The 17624-nt window shown below is 37.3% G+C and overlaps 1 protein-coding gene across 1 annotated transcript in view; it reads right to left on the reverse strand.

Annotated features, from left to right (window-relative positions):
• Positions 1-16866, reverse strand: part of LOC308687131 (Fc receptor-like protein 2) — a 31016-nt gene extending 14150 nt beyond the window's left edge. Inside the window, exons 1-5 of the mRNA XM_081359395.1 lie at positions 16809-16866; positions 6249-6284; positions 5268-5525; positions 3537-3824; positions 1966-2295 (exon numbers count right to left, since the gene is read on the reverse strand). Coding sequence (XP_081215521.1) covers positions 1966-2295; positions 3537-3824; positions 5268-5525; positions 6249-6284; positions 16809-16836 — 940 coding nt within the window. The 5' untranslated portion in view covers positions 16837-16866. The remainder of the gene's footprint in view (positions 1-1965; positions 2296-3536; positions 3825-5267; positions 5526-6248; positions 6285-16808) is intronic.
• Positions 16867-17624: the final 758 nt, after the last annotated feature.

The following is a 17624-nucleotide window of genomic DNA, read 5'->3' on the forward strand; positions in this document are numbered from 1 at the left end:
AATATAAAGATATCAACGAAGCACCTGAAGAGAATAATTTCAAATTTTCTGTACTTCTAAACACTCCAATTATACAACAAAATGCATTTAAGGGCTAAAAAAGTGGATTTAGCATGATACGTCCCCTTTAATATTAATTTTGCAACTTATTAAAAGCATTAAAATATGTATTCAATGTACATATTAAAACTAGTGTATGAAATGGCAAATGTAAATTTTATAATTGAATTTTCATTTTCATTTTGCACCAAACGTTGCACAAATGTATGGGAAAATTAAAATTTAAATACAGAAATGCATTGCCATTTTACATATTGCATTTCAAATTGAATATTGCTACCCATAAGCTTCCATACTATCCGGCCTTCTCCGAACTCACCGCATTAACCCTATAACTGCCGGTGCAAAATAAAACAGCAATTTCACAACCATTATAGAGTCAGTGCGATACACTATTAAAAGTGTATTAAGAGGTGGATTGATTCAGCTGGGACACCACTGAAGGTTTGGTGTGAAATGCAGCGCCCGCTACTGGTATTAATATATCACCATATGGTCAATGCATATATTGCAGTGTATTGAAAAATATAAGCACTAGTTTCCCATATATGGACATGTATTATGTAATATATTGCATTATATTTTGCAGTATATTCCCATATATTTTTGTTCCGGAAGGGGATAATCTGAAGGGCAGCAGCTCATGAATGAACTGAACATGTCTGAACATGTCTGGAACATGTCTGGAGGATGGGGTGAGCGAGGCACAAACTAACGCACAAACTAACGCAGAGCTAGTTGTAATACACACGGTTTAAAACTTTCCACACATGCCAGCATGACGAAACTTAGAGCCCGTACACACGGAGACGCGTTCATCTGTATAGCCTACGTAAATCTTACGGATCCGGCCTTTTGCGAGCCTGAAACCGCTATTTTTTTAAACCGGGTCCCAGAGTGGATAAATCTGAAAGCGACACACTTGCGTTTTCGTGTGTACAGCCAATCCGTGTATTTTGTGAAACGATGATGTCATCACCCCACGTGTTCGTGTTGCAGAAGCTGCTGAGCCTCTTATTTCTTATTTCTTTATTTACTATTCACTTGAATGTATTTTTGTTTTATTTCTTTATATTTTTTCTTTATATTTTATTTCTTATGATGCTTGTCTGTTGTCTGATTAAGTCATTTTATATTTTGTGCCAGGCCATTTATGGTTGTTTATATTGTTCAATAAAGCTATTAGTAAAAATAAATAAATAAATAAATAAAATAAAGAAGAAACTACTGAGCCTATTATTATTGTATACAGCACACAAGGTTTATGCACATGCTCCAAGTCTTCTCCGTTTTAGTGTATCTCTGTGGCAGAATTACAGCGCCACACACTGGTCTGGAATGTGAACTACAGCGTTTTGAGTCGGTTTCGTGCGTACGCAAATATTTCTTTAGAGGACGTCGTGTTTATGGTATTTTTTTTTTTAGAACGAGGGAAAAAAGATTGGATTGGGAAAACTCTGGTTTGGTGTGGATGTGGCCTTAGTGTATTTACTAGTTGTCATATCAACAATATAGTGAAAAAATCTTTGGATGATATCACTGAACATTTATTTGGTGTCGGCCGATACTGCGCTCTCATATTCATACTCATAAAAATGCTCCAATACCAACAACCGATACAATGCAGTGTGTGTAGAGTGTGTACAGTGTGTTCAGTGTTTTTGTCCAAAGAACCTGACAACAGAGAGTATAATGGGGATACAAAAGCTGGTTAAAAAAATAAATAAAATACAATAGAATGTCATCTGAAGTAAATGTCTAATTATTGGAATATTAAACGAAATATAGTCACGTCTATATTGCTCTTACGAGACGCACAAGATTGTCGAGCGCATCCCATTCTCACAGACATCAGTGGAAAGATTGTAGTGAAAGTTTTTATGAGGACAATGATGTTGAACTCACCCTTCACAGAGAGATAAAGAGAGCTTGATGTTGAAGAGTTTGGTCTTCTATCTCTCTGTCCTTTACACCAGTACTGACCCTGATCAGACTCAGTAGCTCCTCTGATAGTGAGAGTGCCTCTGTTTACAGTGTAACGATCAGACGTCTGTAACTTTACACTGCCTTTATACCACTCAGATCTCCAGGGATCTGACCAGTAATTTGGACTATATGTCCGCTCAGTTCTCCAGATCCAGTCACTGTAAGTCTCTATCTCACACTTCAGATTGACTGTTTCTCCAGTGAATACACGACTGTCTGGTGTCACAGTCACTGTAGATGTGGGTAAACCTGAGAAGAAAGACAAATATGTCAATATTTAATGTCAACTAAATAGTTTCATTCAAATTCCTCTGAGAACTTTTAGAGCTTATTTAGTTTATTTTCTTCTGCAGAACATCAGTGATCAGAGATGACTGTAAACTGTCAGTAAACAGAGACTGTGTGTTTTATTTCTAAACTGTGTTTCTGGACAGGATGATGGAGACTAAAATACTCTTCTTAGTCATGATTTCTGAGTAATTGGACTTATTTTATGATAAATTTATGGTGTTTTTGTGTCCTTTTTGAACTCTAAAAGTTCACCATCTCATTATTATAGCAATCAGCACATTATAAATATATTAAAAATAATATATTATTTATATTAATAATAATTAACTTTCATTATCTCACCTGAAAATAATAATACTGTCATAATTTAATCTCCCTCATGTCGTTCCAAATCTGTATATTTTTCTTCTTTAGATTTTTTTAATATATTAACTAAGATTAATTTCATCCAACACAAAATTTCAACATTCATAATCAGAGACAGAACGACGACAGGATCACCTGAAAATCAAAGAAAAGCTGCATTTGTATAAAAACTTCAGTAAGTGCACAGAAATATATCTATGGAAATATGTACAAATACTTTTAAATAACGCGGCCAATAACACTGTAATTTTTCAGCTGTTTCTCAGGTCTGTGTTCACATGCGTCAGACAGACGTCTTTATCCGTTATAAGATCACACTTCAAGTAAAATACTTCAGCTTTAACATGTATTTTCAGATCTCTGCATTCAGTTTCATTCAGTTTTGCTCCTTCAAGTTTGAACACAAAGAATTAAACAGATTGAAAGCCTCAAAATAGAGATGAACTGTATCGCTCAGTCAGTCTGAAGCACAGCATTTGTGCAAAGATTCACAGATTTCCAGTAAGTGCAGGCAGCAATTTAATAAATTAAATACAATAATATGTTTTTGGAAGTATTTTAGTTAATATCATGTATAATGAGCGCAGTGTTTTTATGATGGTGTTTAAATACTTTAACTATTACAGTAGGTTTTAAGAGCTCTGCGTTCAGTTCTGTCTTTCTCAATCTGTTTTGAACACAAGAACACGTCAATCTGTGAGAGAATTAAGCAGAATTAACCCTTCAAAAGAGGAGTGAGAACCGCATTATTAGTGTGAACGATCTGAGGCTCAATTGTATTTGTGATCATAAATAGGAGAGAGAGTTTATGAGGACAATGATGTTGAACTCACCCTTCACAGAGAGAGAAACAGCAGATCTTGATGTTGATGAGTTTGGTCTTCCATCTATCTGTCCTTTACACCAGTACCAACCCTGATCAGACTCAGTAGCTCCTCTGATAGTGAGAGTGTCTCTGTTTACAGTGTAACGATAATCAGACTTCTGTAATATTACACTGTCTTTAAACCACTCATATCTCCAGTCACTGTGATCAGAGTTTATCACACACTTCAGATTGACTGTTTCTCCAGTGAATACAGGTCTGTCTGGTGTCACAGTCACTGTAGATGTGGGTAAATCTGAGAAGAAACACAGAAACATAAAGACTCAAACATCTCTTTCAGGGAATAAAACTGATTGTTCAGAAGGACCTTCGGTTGTTAACACTGGTTGTAAATGGGAATGTTGCTGGTATAAACCCTGCAGTGAATGAATTTTAACCATCACTATTGTGTCTTTGAGCAAAGCATTTGACCAACGGTTTCCAGAGGGATTTAGTTCATGGAGCCATTCTGTGACAGAAATACATTACACTGGTCTTGGTCATATGATGATAAATATACTTTTGCAAAAAGGAAGAGAAAGTTGGCAAACCACAGTTTGTAACAAAGTTTAAAAAATAATGTAAATATATGTATTTCATGTTTTCAGCACAGGTGAAGTGTTGAGTCTAATGGCCATTGAGAACATGAGATACATGTTTCTATTATTGGAGCTGTGGTGTGCAGCTTTCTCTTCCCTTTGGCAGTTTCTGTGGTTGAGATCCTCACTGAGTTTGTTTTGCCCGCTGGATGTGTGCATTTTGTGTTGAGCTTTTATGATGAATATACTTTTACCACAACCATAACCAGCTAACGGGGAACGTTATCATAACTTTGGCTAACGTTAAGGATCTCTCAAAGTTATGAACAAAAATTCCAGTAACTTTAATAAAATATTTGTTCAATGTTATCTGATCTTTAATAATGTTCTCAAAATTAGCACAAAAACTGTAGTTTCTTCATCTATAACACTCTTGGACCCATTTAGACATTTCTTTCAACACTGAGGATTTTGCTGTGTATCACGTCACTATAACTTTCCCTGTTGGATTAATTAGTAAAGGTTTTTTGAGGAGGACTTTTGAGTTGTTAATACAAATTAGGAACATCATGCTGCTAACCTTCCAAAAAAAAAAAAAAAAAACCTCCACTAGCACTGAGAAAAATGGACACTTTAAAGTTTCCATCACCAAAACAAAATGTTTTAAAATGTTCTTAGAACAAAAATGTGTAATCTGTGAAAACACTCTGGTCTGGGTTCGTGGTTTTGACTTCAACACTAATAATCTGTAAATCACGTCATTCTCTCTGACTTCAGTCCAAAACTCATCAGAACTGAACTCGCTCGAGTCCTTTTCTATTCTCATGATACTCATGAATATCTCCTGTAACCATAGTGACAGTGACTAAATCAAAGACGGAGACACACATAAATTAAAGATCGAGACGCCTATAACACTGGAAAGTCACAATTTGCATGATTTTATAATACACCAAAACCTCCACAAAACATGCAACACACACACACAGACACACACACACACACACACACACACACACACACACACACACACACACACAAGATGTGTGCAGTTACTGAATGACTTCAGTCCTATTAGGAGAAAAGATGTGGCTGAAGAATGTAAGTGTTGAAATATTACTTTAAATAATCAATAAACAGATGTGAATATGAAGACTCACCTGATACAGTCAGTGTAACAGCATCACTGAAGTCTGTCCATGAGTATGATGTCTCTCCTCTACAACTGTATTTACCACTGAGAGACACATCAGCTGTGAAACTGAACTCTGCTGTTGGAGTATATGGATAGACAGTGTCTCCATCTCTAATCCAGCTGTATCTCTGAATGTCTCCTCCTCCCTGTATGTCACATGTGAGAGTGACTCTCTCTCCTATGAACACAGGCTGATCTGGCTTCACCTTCATTACAGGTTTTCCTGAGAAACACAGAAGTAAATATTGAAAAGCATCACAGTATCAAGATCTCTGTCATGAACTCAAAACTTCATCAGGAGAAAAACACTTAAATTAAAAATCTAGTTTGCTTGTAAATTGTAATGATTACGTCAAAAATGTATGTGTTGGTAAAAACTAAATGAAGCTGATATTTGTATCCAGTCTGCATGTCCTTGTATTATTGATCTTCCAGTTCTGACCAGTAGATGATGCTGTTTACAGTCTGAGTGTTTAAAGAACTGAACTGAACTGACTAACTTCTGTCTGTCTGTTCTCAAGCCCTTTTCTCTTCCAGCCCTTCCAACCAAACCACACTGAGTGAATAAAGCATTGGTGCTCAAGATCTCAATGGCACACAGTCAATAATTAATATTGCAGCAAAAACTCAGAAACATGCAAATAAAACTCACTGTGCAAAACTCATTTCTGTTTTATACAGTGGATTATGATCTTTTGAAATCAATGTCTGACTGAACTACTTTACAACTGAAGACTGTTTGATTGAATAAATAGCAGATTTCTGTAATGTTTTGCAGCATAAGGAACTACAGTCAGATGATTCTGTGAAATATGCAAAACATGGACATAAAACATCAGCAAACAGACATATGAGGGATCCTGATGTAGACATGAAGACAAATAAACGACTACAACACAATTCACATTAGTTATAAACTAAAATGTACTGCAGTAACGGACAGTACCTTGACCGAGTCCAGAGTGAACGAGGGACATCAGCACTAAAAGCAGAAGAAACAGATATGAAGCTTTTCCATTCATTCAACACAATGTAAATCACACACTGAAACATGTCTAGAGTTTATTCTACATGAACTGAAAGTGTATTTCTTTTGTGATGCTCATTCAGGAGAACTGATGGATTATTGTCCAGCATTTTTTTTTTTTGTATTATTTATTTATCAGGGACAATGCAGCGCACATTATTACATACATAATTATCATAGGCAAAGCCATAACAAAATGTGTAAATGTGTTGCATAAAAGATTTCTAGCCAATAGGCTAATTTGCAACCCCAGTCCCTGGTCAGGCCTTTCTAAAAACATATACCAAATATATAATTTGTAAAAAACTACATAGTGTAAATTACACAATCATGCAAAAATATAAACCTTATAAACACTAACATTAACAATTTTACACAATCCCGACCACATTACACAAAACAACACATCACATCCAGCACAGACAATACATTACAACAAAAATGACTCAATGTCCACATATTTGATTTTCTTTCAGCCAGTGTTTCACCTTTCTATTAGATGTTTTCAGGTCGGTTTCTGTTTTTATTTCCGTTGGTAAATCATTCCGAAAAACTTGACTGGCCAAAAGTGGTTTTGCGCCCCTCTGCTATGCAGTTGCCACCGGCTGCTCTCCTAGTGGCAACTCTCCTTGTGTTTATTTTTGTCACAAAAGGACAGAGTACGGCTGGAGCTAGATTATTTGTGCATTTAAAAATCAGCTTAAGAAAAGAGAACTTAATAAAACTGTCAAAATTTAAAAGCTTGTATTTCTGTACAATCAAACAGTGATGCCACATAATTGGTTTCTGATCCATTATTTTCAGTGCTTGTTTGTATAATGACATGATGGGTTTGACTGTTGTCTGAGAGGCTTGGCCCCATACAGTAACACAATAAGATAAATGAGAAAGTATCATAGCATGAAAAAACAGCAAATCTGCTTTGACAGGTATATGATGCCTAATCATTCTAAAACAGTTTAGGTTTGTCCGAACAGTCTTACAGAGTTTGTTAATGTGTATATTGAATTTGAGTTGGGAATCCAGAATAATACCTAAAATTTTAAATTCCTCAACGGCTTCTTGATCTATTTTAATAGTACATTTAGCTTTTCCTCTAATTGAGAAGCACATAGATACCGTCTTTTTGACGTTAAGCGTCGGATGATTTTCTTTAAGCCATTGGGATATAGCCTACCCTCCATTTCCTTGGTCACTGCTACTATAGTTGGTGTCCTAGCTGAAGCATAAATTACTGTATCGTCAGCATACATTTGGCAGTTGGCTGGCTGACAGCATGTAGGTAAGTCATTTATATATAGACTAAAGAGCAGAGGCCCCAAAATGGAGCCCTGTGGAATACCCATTGTGGATTGTAATGATGTTGAGAGTTCGGTGTTTATTTTAACACGTTGCTCTCTATGCTCCAGCCGATATGATGCAAACCAGCCGATAGCATGTTCAGAGAAGTTGAAGGTGGTAAGTTTATTCAAGAGTATGTTGTGGTTCACATTGTTCAGCCATGGTAAGGAGGCTTTTCGTTGCGTGCCTTTGAATGTCTTACTATATTTCACAACCAGATTTGTAAGGTTTTTCATCAGAGAGTTACAACAATTTTCTAAATCATTCGATTGTAAAACATTATTCCAAATCCAATCTAAATGATCTAAATCATTTTTAACTTGTGTCAACTTATTTTTGGGTATACCCAAGTTCCCTTGTTTACTTTCGTTCGTAAATTTGGGTAAACACTGTTTAGTGAGTTTCCGTACAACCATGGTCATATTGTGATCAGAGAGCCCTGTTAGTAAATTATAAGTTCTAATGATTCTCTGTGGTCTGTTAGTAACTATCAGATCTATCATAGTTTTACTCGCTCGTGTGATCCTTGTTGGACCTTTAATCATCTGATGAAGACTGTGTTTTGACAACAGTCTCTTTAGTTTTTTTCTCTAGCCAGTTAATATTAAAATCACCAAGAAAAACAGATTCGGTGCGAGTATTTACATATTTAAAAATTTTGTCTAAATTCTCATAAAATGAGACATCATGTGATGGTGGGTTATACAGCACTAATGTTAAAATTCATCTTAGGGGATAATTCAACATTTAAAGCCAAACATTCTAATGGTGTATCCAGTTTGATTTCATTACATTTCAGAGTGTCTCTAACATAGAATAGGCCTAGTACTCCCCCCATAATAACACAATGTTACTGTTACTGTCACTGCTATATACACATAGGCCTAGGTCCAAATACATAAAAAGAGATGCTCGCTTACATTATAGCTGCATTTTCCAGGCTTTCCTCTGTGCGAAGTTGTCGATCATATCCTTAAGATATCATATACCAACGGTCGTTTCAGGTGTTTTACTCGCTTCACTCTCTTGCTCTATCTCAATCTCGATCTCCCCCTGTGTCATCTTTTTAAAGAAGCTTCCTATTCCTATTTTTGTTAATTTATTAATTAATTTATCAAATTCCTCTTTTCGTTTGCGCTTTTGAAAGCCACTTTTGTGTTTAAAATTTGACGACTCCATATCGGTCTCAAGTTCAACGTTTTTTACTGTTTTGCACGCAATGCGCATGTTCACCCGGGGATTCCTCAGTCCCAATTGGAAACAAATTACACCAAATTCATCATTGTTCGTTTCAAACATTTATTTAATGATCAGTCAAATATGTTGTTGTCATTATTTATTCAAATCTATTCGCAAAAAAATAAAATGCGATCAGACTAAAAGTAGTCAAATGCGATAGGGGGACCCGGCTGTCAATCAATATCTTCCAGTAACGCGGGCGGGCCCCTGATTGGTCCGGGCCCGTAAGCAACCGTTTACCCTGCTTACCGATAGTTACGCCTGTGGATTGGATACTGTCTCCGTATGGAATTCCTGTTACCTCGGGGAAGACGTCCGTCCGGAGGTCAGCCGCTGCACGCGCAATCCACCCGCCGGTGCACCCTCCGGGCAAAGGCCAACAGCAAATGGGCCTGCATTCAATTGTACGTCCCCAGACAGCAAAATCAAAGTCAAGAGAACACCGAAATCACGCCAATTGCATCCTCTCTGGTAATCCCGCTTTCTCAGCGTGCCGCGATGGGTGATGTTAAAGTTTGTAATGTGTGCCCTCATACTGCTCGCTTGTGTCACGTGAATGTGACCTGCTTTCCATAAATGGATATATGCTAATAAAGGTGGTTCCGGTCCAACAGAATACCGAGTGATGTCTGTATGTTTTTTCCTCCGTAAAATTACTAGAATAACCGGTTATTATTCACGAAAATGACTGCGCCAACAGGTTATGGGCCCAGAAGAGAAGTAGGTAACCGATGGAGTAGATTGTATTTCGACGGAGATGAGAAAAGTTACGAACTTTGGGAGACAAAATTTCTAGGCCACCTGCGTTTGCTAGGCCTAAAGGACACCATTTTATCAGAGCCTCCCGCGCGTGATGAGGAAGAGGATGATGACGATAAAAACGAGGAAGCATATGCTGAGCTTATTCAATACTTGGATGACAAAAGTTTGTCTCTTGTAATGAGAGATGCAGCGGACGACGGTAGGAAAGCTCTGCAGATTTTGAGAGGTTATTATGCTGGTAAAGGAAAACCGCGAATAATCAGCCTGTACACAGAGTTAACGTCGCTGCAGAAAATGGCAAATGAGAGCATCACGGATTATATTATTCGAGCAGAAACCGCAATCACAGCTCTGAGAAATGCCGAAGAGAGTCTCAGTGATGGACTGTTAATTGCGATGATTTTGAAAGGTTTGCCAGACTCGTTTAAACCGTTCGCCATCCATATCACACAAAGTGATGAAAACATAACGTTTGCAGAGTTCAAAACCAAGCTGAGGAGTTTTGAAAGTACGGAAAAGTTCCACACCAGCGCGAGTGATGATAACGTGATGAGAGCGAGTGCCTCAGCTCCGCAACAGAGGGGAAGAGAACGACTAACGTCAGCAGACTCTGACTTTACGTGCTATAACTGCGGTCAAAAGGGGCACAAGGCCCGTGCTTGCCCGAACCAAAATCACAAAAGACTGTGGTGCAATTACTGTAAAAGCTCGACGCACAAAGATGAAAATTGCAGACGCAAAAAGAGAGACAATGTTAAACAAGCCGCTGACAAAGAGGACAACGACGAACACACATTTGTCTTTAGAGCGAGTGACTGCCAATTCTACAGTGTGCAACGAAAGGGACTAATGGTCGACACTGGTGCGACATCGCACATTATTACAGACATTGAAAAATTCAAAAAGTTTGATGACAAATTCCAGCCGGAGAAACACTACATTGAGTTGGCTGACGGGACCAGAGCGAGCGGAGTGGCGTTGAAACGAGGAGATGCGGAGGTGTGTCTGATTGACAACGAGGGACAACAGGTGAAGACGACGCTGAGGAGCGCGTTGTACATTCCATCGTACCCGCAGGACATCTTTTCTGTTAAAGCTGCAACGACGAATGGAGCTTCGATCAACTTTCAACAAGGATGTGATGAACTCATTCACAAGAGCGGTACTAAATTTCACATTCAAGAATACAACAGACTGTACTATCTGAACACTGTCAACGAGGACAATGATAGTTGTAACGGATGTTATGACATTCAAACCTGGCATCAGATCCTCGGCCACTGCAATTATGATGATGTTTCCAAATTGCAAGATGTAGTTGAGGGAATGAAAATCAAGGGTAAGAATAAGACTGACAAATCTAACCTAAACTGTGAGGTTTGCACACAAGGTAAATTTGTTCAGGGCAGAAACAGGGAACCTGACACACGAGCTAAGGCTGCACTTGAACTAGTGCACACAGATCTAGCTGGTCCTATCGACCCAGTAGCTAAAGACGGTTTCAAGTATGCACTAGCATTTACTGATGACTACTCGGGTTCAGTGTTCGTGTATTTTCTAAAAGCTAAGAGTGACACTGTGAAAGCTACTGAAAAGTTCCTCGCTGATTCAGCCCCTTATGGGACTATAAAGTGTGTTAGATCAGACAATGGCACAGAATTTATGGCAAAAGAGTTTCAGTCTCTATTAAGTAAGAACTGTATTCGACATGAGACCTCAGCACCTTACTCACCCCATCAAAATGGGACTGCTGAGAGAAATTGGAGAACGCTATTTGAAATGGCAAGATGTATGATCTTAGAGAGCAATCTACCCAAGATGTTGTGGACGTATGCTGTAATGACTGCTGCAGTAATTCGCAACAGGTGCTACAATGGCAGAATACGGCAAACCCCATACTATGCACTGACAGGGAGAAAACCTGATCTTTCAAAAATGAGAGTTTTTGGTTCAGCATGTTATGCATACAAGCAGGACAAAAAGAAATTAGATGCACGATGTGAAAAAGGGATCTTTGTAGGGTATGACAAAAACAGCCCTGCATACCTGGTCTATTATCCAGACACAGGAAAAGTTCTCAAGCACAGGCTTGTGAGATTTGTAACAAAGTGTGTTACAGAACACCAGACACAGACTGACATTTCAATGTCAGATGATGATTTCCATGGGCAAAGATATGTATCCTCCCAGTCAAAAGAAAATGTGACTGATCAGATCCCAGAAGAGACTCATAAACCATAAAATGAGACTAAAAATCAGCAATGTGCTCAGACAGAGGTAGTTGATCACAGTATGCGTTATCCTCAGAGAAACAGGAGAGCTCCTCAATATTTGTCTGATTATGTTTCTGATGTGGAATGTGATGACCAGATTCTGACTAATGTGGACTTCTGTTACAGAGTGTGTGGTGTACCACAAACATTCAAGGATGCTATGAGTTCAAGTGAGTCACAGATGTGGGCTAGGGCCATGAAAGAGGAAATTAATTCCCTTGAGGAAAATGACACATTTACTCTAACTACGCTACCTGAAGGTAAACATGCAGTGGGGGGTAGATGGGTCTATGCTGTCAAAAACAATGCAGATGAGACTGAAACGTACAAGGCCAGATATGTTGCTAAAGGCTATAGTCAAGTGATGGGGGTAGATTACAAAGAGACTTTCTCACCAACAGCAAATATCACTTCAGTACGTGCCTTGATGCAAATAGCAGCACAAAATGATCTTGAACTCCACCAGATGGATGTAAAAACGGCCTATCTGCATGCCCCAATTGACTTTGAGATTTACATGGAACAGCCAGAAGGATTTGAAGTGAAGTCAGATATAGGTGAGAAACTAGTCTGTAAACTGAACAAGTCACTGTATGGGCTAAAACAGTCAGGTAGAAATTGGAACAAAATTTTACACGACTACCTCAGTGAAAATGATTTTGTTCAGAATTCAGCTGACCACTGTGTGTACAGTAAACATACTGAAAAGGAGAGAGTGATTGTTGTTATCTGGGTTGATGATCTGATCATTGCTGCTAGTAACAATGATTCACTGAATTGTGTGAAAGAGATGCTGACAGCGAGATTCAAAATGAAAGATCTGGGAAAATTAAAATATTTTCTAGGAATTGATTTTCATCAGACTGAAGGGTACGTAAAAATGAATCAGAAAAGGTACATTTTAAAGGTACTAGAGAGATTCAATATGTCAGACTGTAAACCCAGGTCAACACCATGTGAGCAAAAGCTTGACTACAACAGTGATGATGATCCTGTTGATCCTGAAAGGTATCGTGAGGCAGTGGGTAGTTTAATCTATCTGATGACATGTACCAGACCTGATCTAAGTTGGATTATCAGTAAATTGTCGCAATATCTGTCTGATCCAAATGAACAACACTGGTCTACAGTGAAACGTGATGAGGTACTTAAAAGGTACAATTGATCATGAACTATGTTACAAGAAAAGAGAGGAAAATCTCAAACTTGTGGCATACAGTGATGCTGATTGGGCATCAGATCTAAATGACAGGCGGAGTACGACAGGATACTGTTTTAGTCTTACTCAAAATGGTCCTCTAATTTCCTGGAAGTCAAAGAAACAGTCCACAGTTGCTTTGTCTACATGTGAAGCTGAATACATGGCACTAGCAGCAGCCACACAGGAAAGCATGTATCTTGTACAGTTGTTGAATGGCATGGAAAATGGTTGTCTGTTTGAGCCAGTACAAATCTTTGAAGATAACCAAGGTGCTATTGCTCTGTCAAAGAACCCAGTGTGTCGACAAAGATGCAAGCATGTAGATATAAAGTATCATTTCATTCGATCAGCACTCAGTGATGGTAAAGTGACAATTGAGTATTGCCCCACTGAAGAAATGGTGGCTGATGTTATGACTAAACCAGTAACAAAGTTTAAACTTGAAAAGTTCAAAAGTCTTATGTTTGGCATGTAAATGTAGCACAAGAGAAATACAAGACTGTTCATGTGTTATGTTGTTATAATGATAATCTAAACAGTATGAGGACAAGTGGGGATGTTAAAGTTTGTAATGTGTGCCCTCATACTGCTCGCTTGTGTCACGTGAATGTGACCTGCTTTCCATAAATGGATATATGCTAATAAAGGTGGTTCCGGTCCAACAGAATACCGAGTGATGTCTGTATGTTTTTTCCTCCGTAAAATTACTAGAATAACCGGTTATTATTCACGAAAATGACTGCGCCAACAGGTGAGCTCAATTTGTTTGATGTTCGAGCAAATGGCAATGTTTTGTTTGCTCGGCATGCCGCGACGGGGGTGATCAGATTGTTTGGTGATCGAGTAGATGACAAAGTATCCATGTCCAAAGAAGTTTAATCTCGGTAATCCATTCGTATTTACTGACTGATGGTTGTCAGCCTGGGACAACTGTTTGTTTGCGCTTAGGTGTTGTCCAAGTGGCAACAACAGAAGAAGTACGCAAACATTTCCTTCATCTCTATAATTATTATTTAACTGGTTTCTTTGTTTTGTTCTTAAACCAGTAACTATTTGAAAAAAGGAGTTAGTAGAAAGTATTGGAGTGGAGCCTGACAAACCACCCAACACATCTGCCGCCATTACTCTCATCTCATCTTTACAAAGTGACCATTTAACATCGTCACACACGATGACGTCACAGGACTCGTGAACTGATACGAGAGTCGATTCACTGATTCACTGTTTGATTCACTGATTCACTGATGCTCAACAATAAAGCAGAAGTTTGAACCACTGAGCTTCACAACATACAACATTATATGACATTATACTCATCAATAAATGTGATAGTGTATTTCTGTAACTGTCTTCATAGTTCTTCTTGTTCTCTTGTTTTGTGTTTGTTTTTTTAAGTTTTGTATTTTTATTTTTTTCACATCACTGATTCTTCACTGGAGCAAAACAAGCTTCAGAACCAAATCAGGACAAAGTGCTTGAGACACACGACATCACTTCCTGTTTGACGTCAGCACCATCAGCTTCATTGTGACTTTATAGTGGCTGCAAAAATAATTTGGACACTTAGTGTTTCACATATAGTACACTTTAATTTACTTTTAATTTAATTTTTTTGGTGCTTGGTAATTATCAAGGATTCACTTCGAATTTTCCTTTTTTGTATGTTTGTGTTTTCTTTTTTGAAAAGTAATAACAGTTTTGAATATTCATGCACACCCCTAATTGTGACTTTATAGTAAAATAATGTGGATATAGTGTTAGCCTACAGCTGAAATTAACCACAACCAGAAAGAAAAGCTGCTGCAAGTGACCTCGTGCTTCTGGTCTAAGAGTATTTTCACACCTCGTGTGTTTCAGCACTTCAAGAGCCTCATCAGAAATAATTCATATGTCAACACTAAATGATCTCAGTTCCTCCTAAAAGGACCCAAAAACAAACCATATTCTGACCACAGTATGTTAATGTGTTGACCGCTCGCAGTCTCTCAAACAAACTAGTGTGAAAAAGCCCTTAAACCACATTAAACATGTATCAATATATTTGCTATTTAAATAAATAAAGCTCAAGCACAGTTTTCAATCAAGACATTTGTCAAAATAAAATGTATTAGCTTTGCAAAATATGAATAAATAAATATGATTAAAAGGACAACAAAAGTCTGAGATACTTCCTGATTGTCAAGCATTGGTGGAACATGTTCATATGTCGACGTCATGAACTTGTTCTGGAAACCTGTGGTTATTCTGACACACGTGTGAACTGACTTCACACAACAACTAAATATGAAGTTCAGGCGAACTGGTTAAAAAAAAACTGAAACGTGTCTCAGAAAAGAGAAGTTAGCTCTGAGAAAAGCTCTACTTTGTTTGATAAACTGTTTGTCCATAGAATGACAATGAAATTTAATTGTCCAAATTAATTTTGCAGTTATTTCTCAATGAGAGAGAGTCAGAGAGAAAGAGAAGTGATAGAGAAGATGAGTGTGTGTTCGGTCTCTCAAACTCTCTGAGTCTCTGATGGAGAGATCATTTAAAGATACAGCATCATTCAACACTAACTCACATCAACACAAATACATCTGATCCCATACACAAAAGAAATATATTTGAAATATAGTTTTGGAATATATGCAAATATTCGAAATTGGCCCAATAAATATATTTTAGTTAAATAGCCTATGTGAATATATTTATATGTCAATATATTTACTAACAACATATATGTTCATATATGTTTTAACTTTTGCAAATTGTTTCAGTTGAAATATATTTTGAAATTTAAAAAGTTAACATTTTCACAAACAAACACTTCACAGTTGGAGTGTCACTGTTATACTTGCATCATAAATATTGTGCATATTTTCAATATTTAAATGACTTCAGGAAAGATGTCAATAAAACACAACAATAAATCTAATAATTGCACTTAGTGTTAGGTACGTGCCACCTAATATGGCCTAATAGTCCTAGGAAAGCAACTATCTGTCATTTTACATTGCAGTCATTTAAATGTAAGTACAGTATTTATTATAGCTGTGTGTCATAATACAGTAGTGAAATATGGTAGCCTACTGTTGTGTATAGGGGAAAAGTAGAGGAATTACTATGATAAAAATACATTTTCGACCCTTCTTTAGCAAGCTAAACATTTTATGACCATATATTTTGTCATATATTTTACATTACATGTTATAAATGTAAATGTATTTCACACTTAACATCATATATTTTTGTTATATTTCAGAATATATTTCAAAATGATAAATATAAGTGAACAACAATGCAAATATATTTCAGTGTATTTGGAATATATGCCACATATATTTTTGACACTTTAAAATATATTTCAATATTTTTTTTTTCTGTATGGGTTATCTCAACTACGTGAAATAGGAAGAAAAATGTTACAACATCAAAGCAAAAATACATGCACACATTGCCTCCATCTTTCACACGCATCATCACACAGATAAATGCATCATAAACCTCTTTATCTGATCAACACGTAACATCATCACATATGATCTGATCAATAAATAATACAATAAGCAGTGAGACTGTGGATTCATACACAACAATCATTATTATATCCCATCTTCAGCTGAATACAATGCATTAGGAACAGAAAACAGAAGATAGTAAAGAATATGATCAAATACTCACAGATGAGAGGCAGTGCACAGGAGCCCATACTGTCACATTAATAGACTGTGTTAACAGCGCTGAGTGTTAAAACACACACTTCCTGTGTTTGAAAGAAGAGACGAGGGAGGAGGAGACAAAACTCTACACAGAAATACACAGATAAAGAAAAGAGAGATCCAGTCTAAGATATTTAGCTACTAATTTATTCAAGTTGTCACAGCTCTGTTCATCTACTTGAAAATCATATTTTCCAGATCAGTTCTGATGGAGATTGTTCTCACTGTTATTGTGTTCGTTCACACAGTCACACACAGAAGACAGACAGTGATTAAAGTGAAATCACCACATGACATCTAATGTGTGTCTAATGTAACTCTACAACATATCAGTGAATGAAATATACAGCCTTTTATATCATAAAGTGTTGTTCCATAAAAACTCAAATGCTGCTGGTCAAAGGAGTTTTCTGTTCCTCAGCGCTTCGGCTCTCAGTATAACAGGCCTCGACTCGATGGAACTGAAGAAATGGTTGGAGAAACAGAATCACAAAAGGCCAGAGCTTCTTTAAGTTAGGGTTAGGGTTAGTAGTAGTAAGTTAATAAAGTTAATAGGCCCTTTTGGAAAATGAGTCCTGACCTTTAACAAAGTTTCCTTAATGTGTGTTAACAGACCCTGAATCTGGAGAACATTAGGACCCTGAAACACACAAGCTGTCGACCAGCGATCTGCAGTCAACATCACAATCCCTGTTGCTAATAAAGTGGATGCATTTGAAATAGCTTGTTTGTTTAATAAAGCTTGTTTTACATGAGGATTGAATAAACAAGTAATCTA

The sequence above is a fragment of the Scardinius erythrophthalmus genome, assembly GCF_964197995.2.
Source record: "Scardinius erythrophthalmus genome assembly, chromosome: 2".
In the NCBI taxonomy this organism is placed as follows: Eukaryota; Metazoa; Chordata; class Actinopteri; order Cypriniformes; family Leuciscidae; genus Scardinius; species Scardinius erythrophthalmus.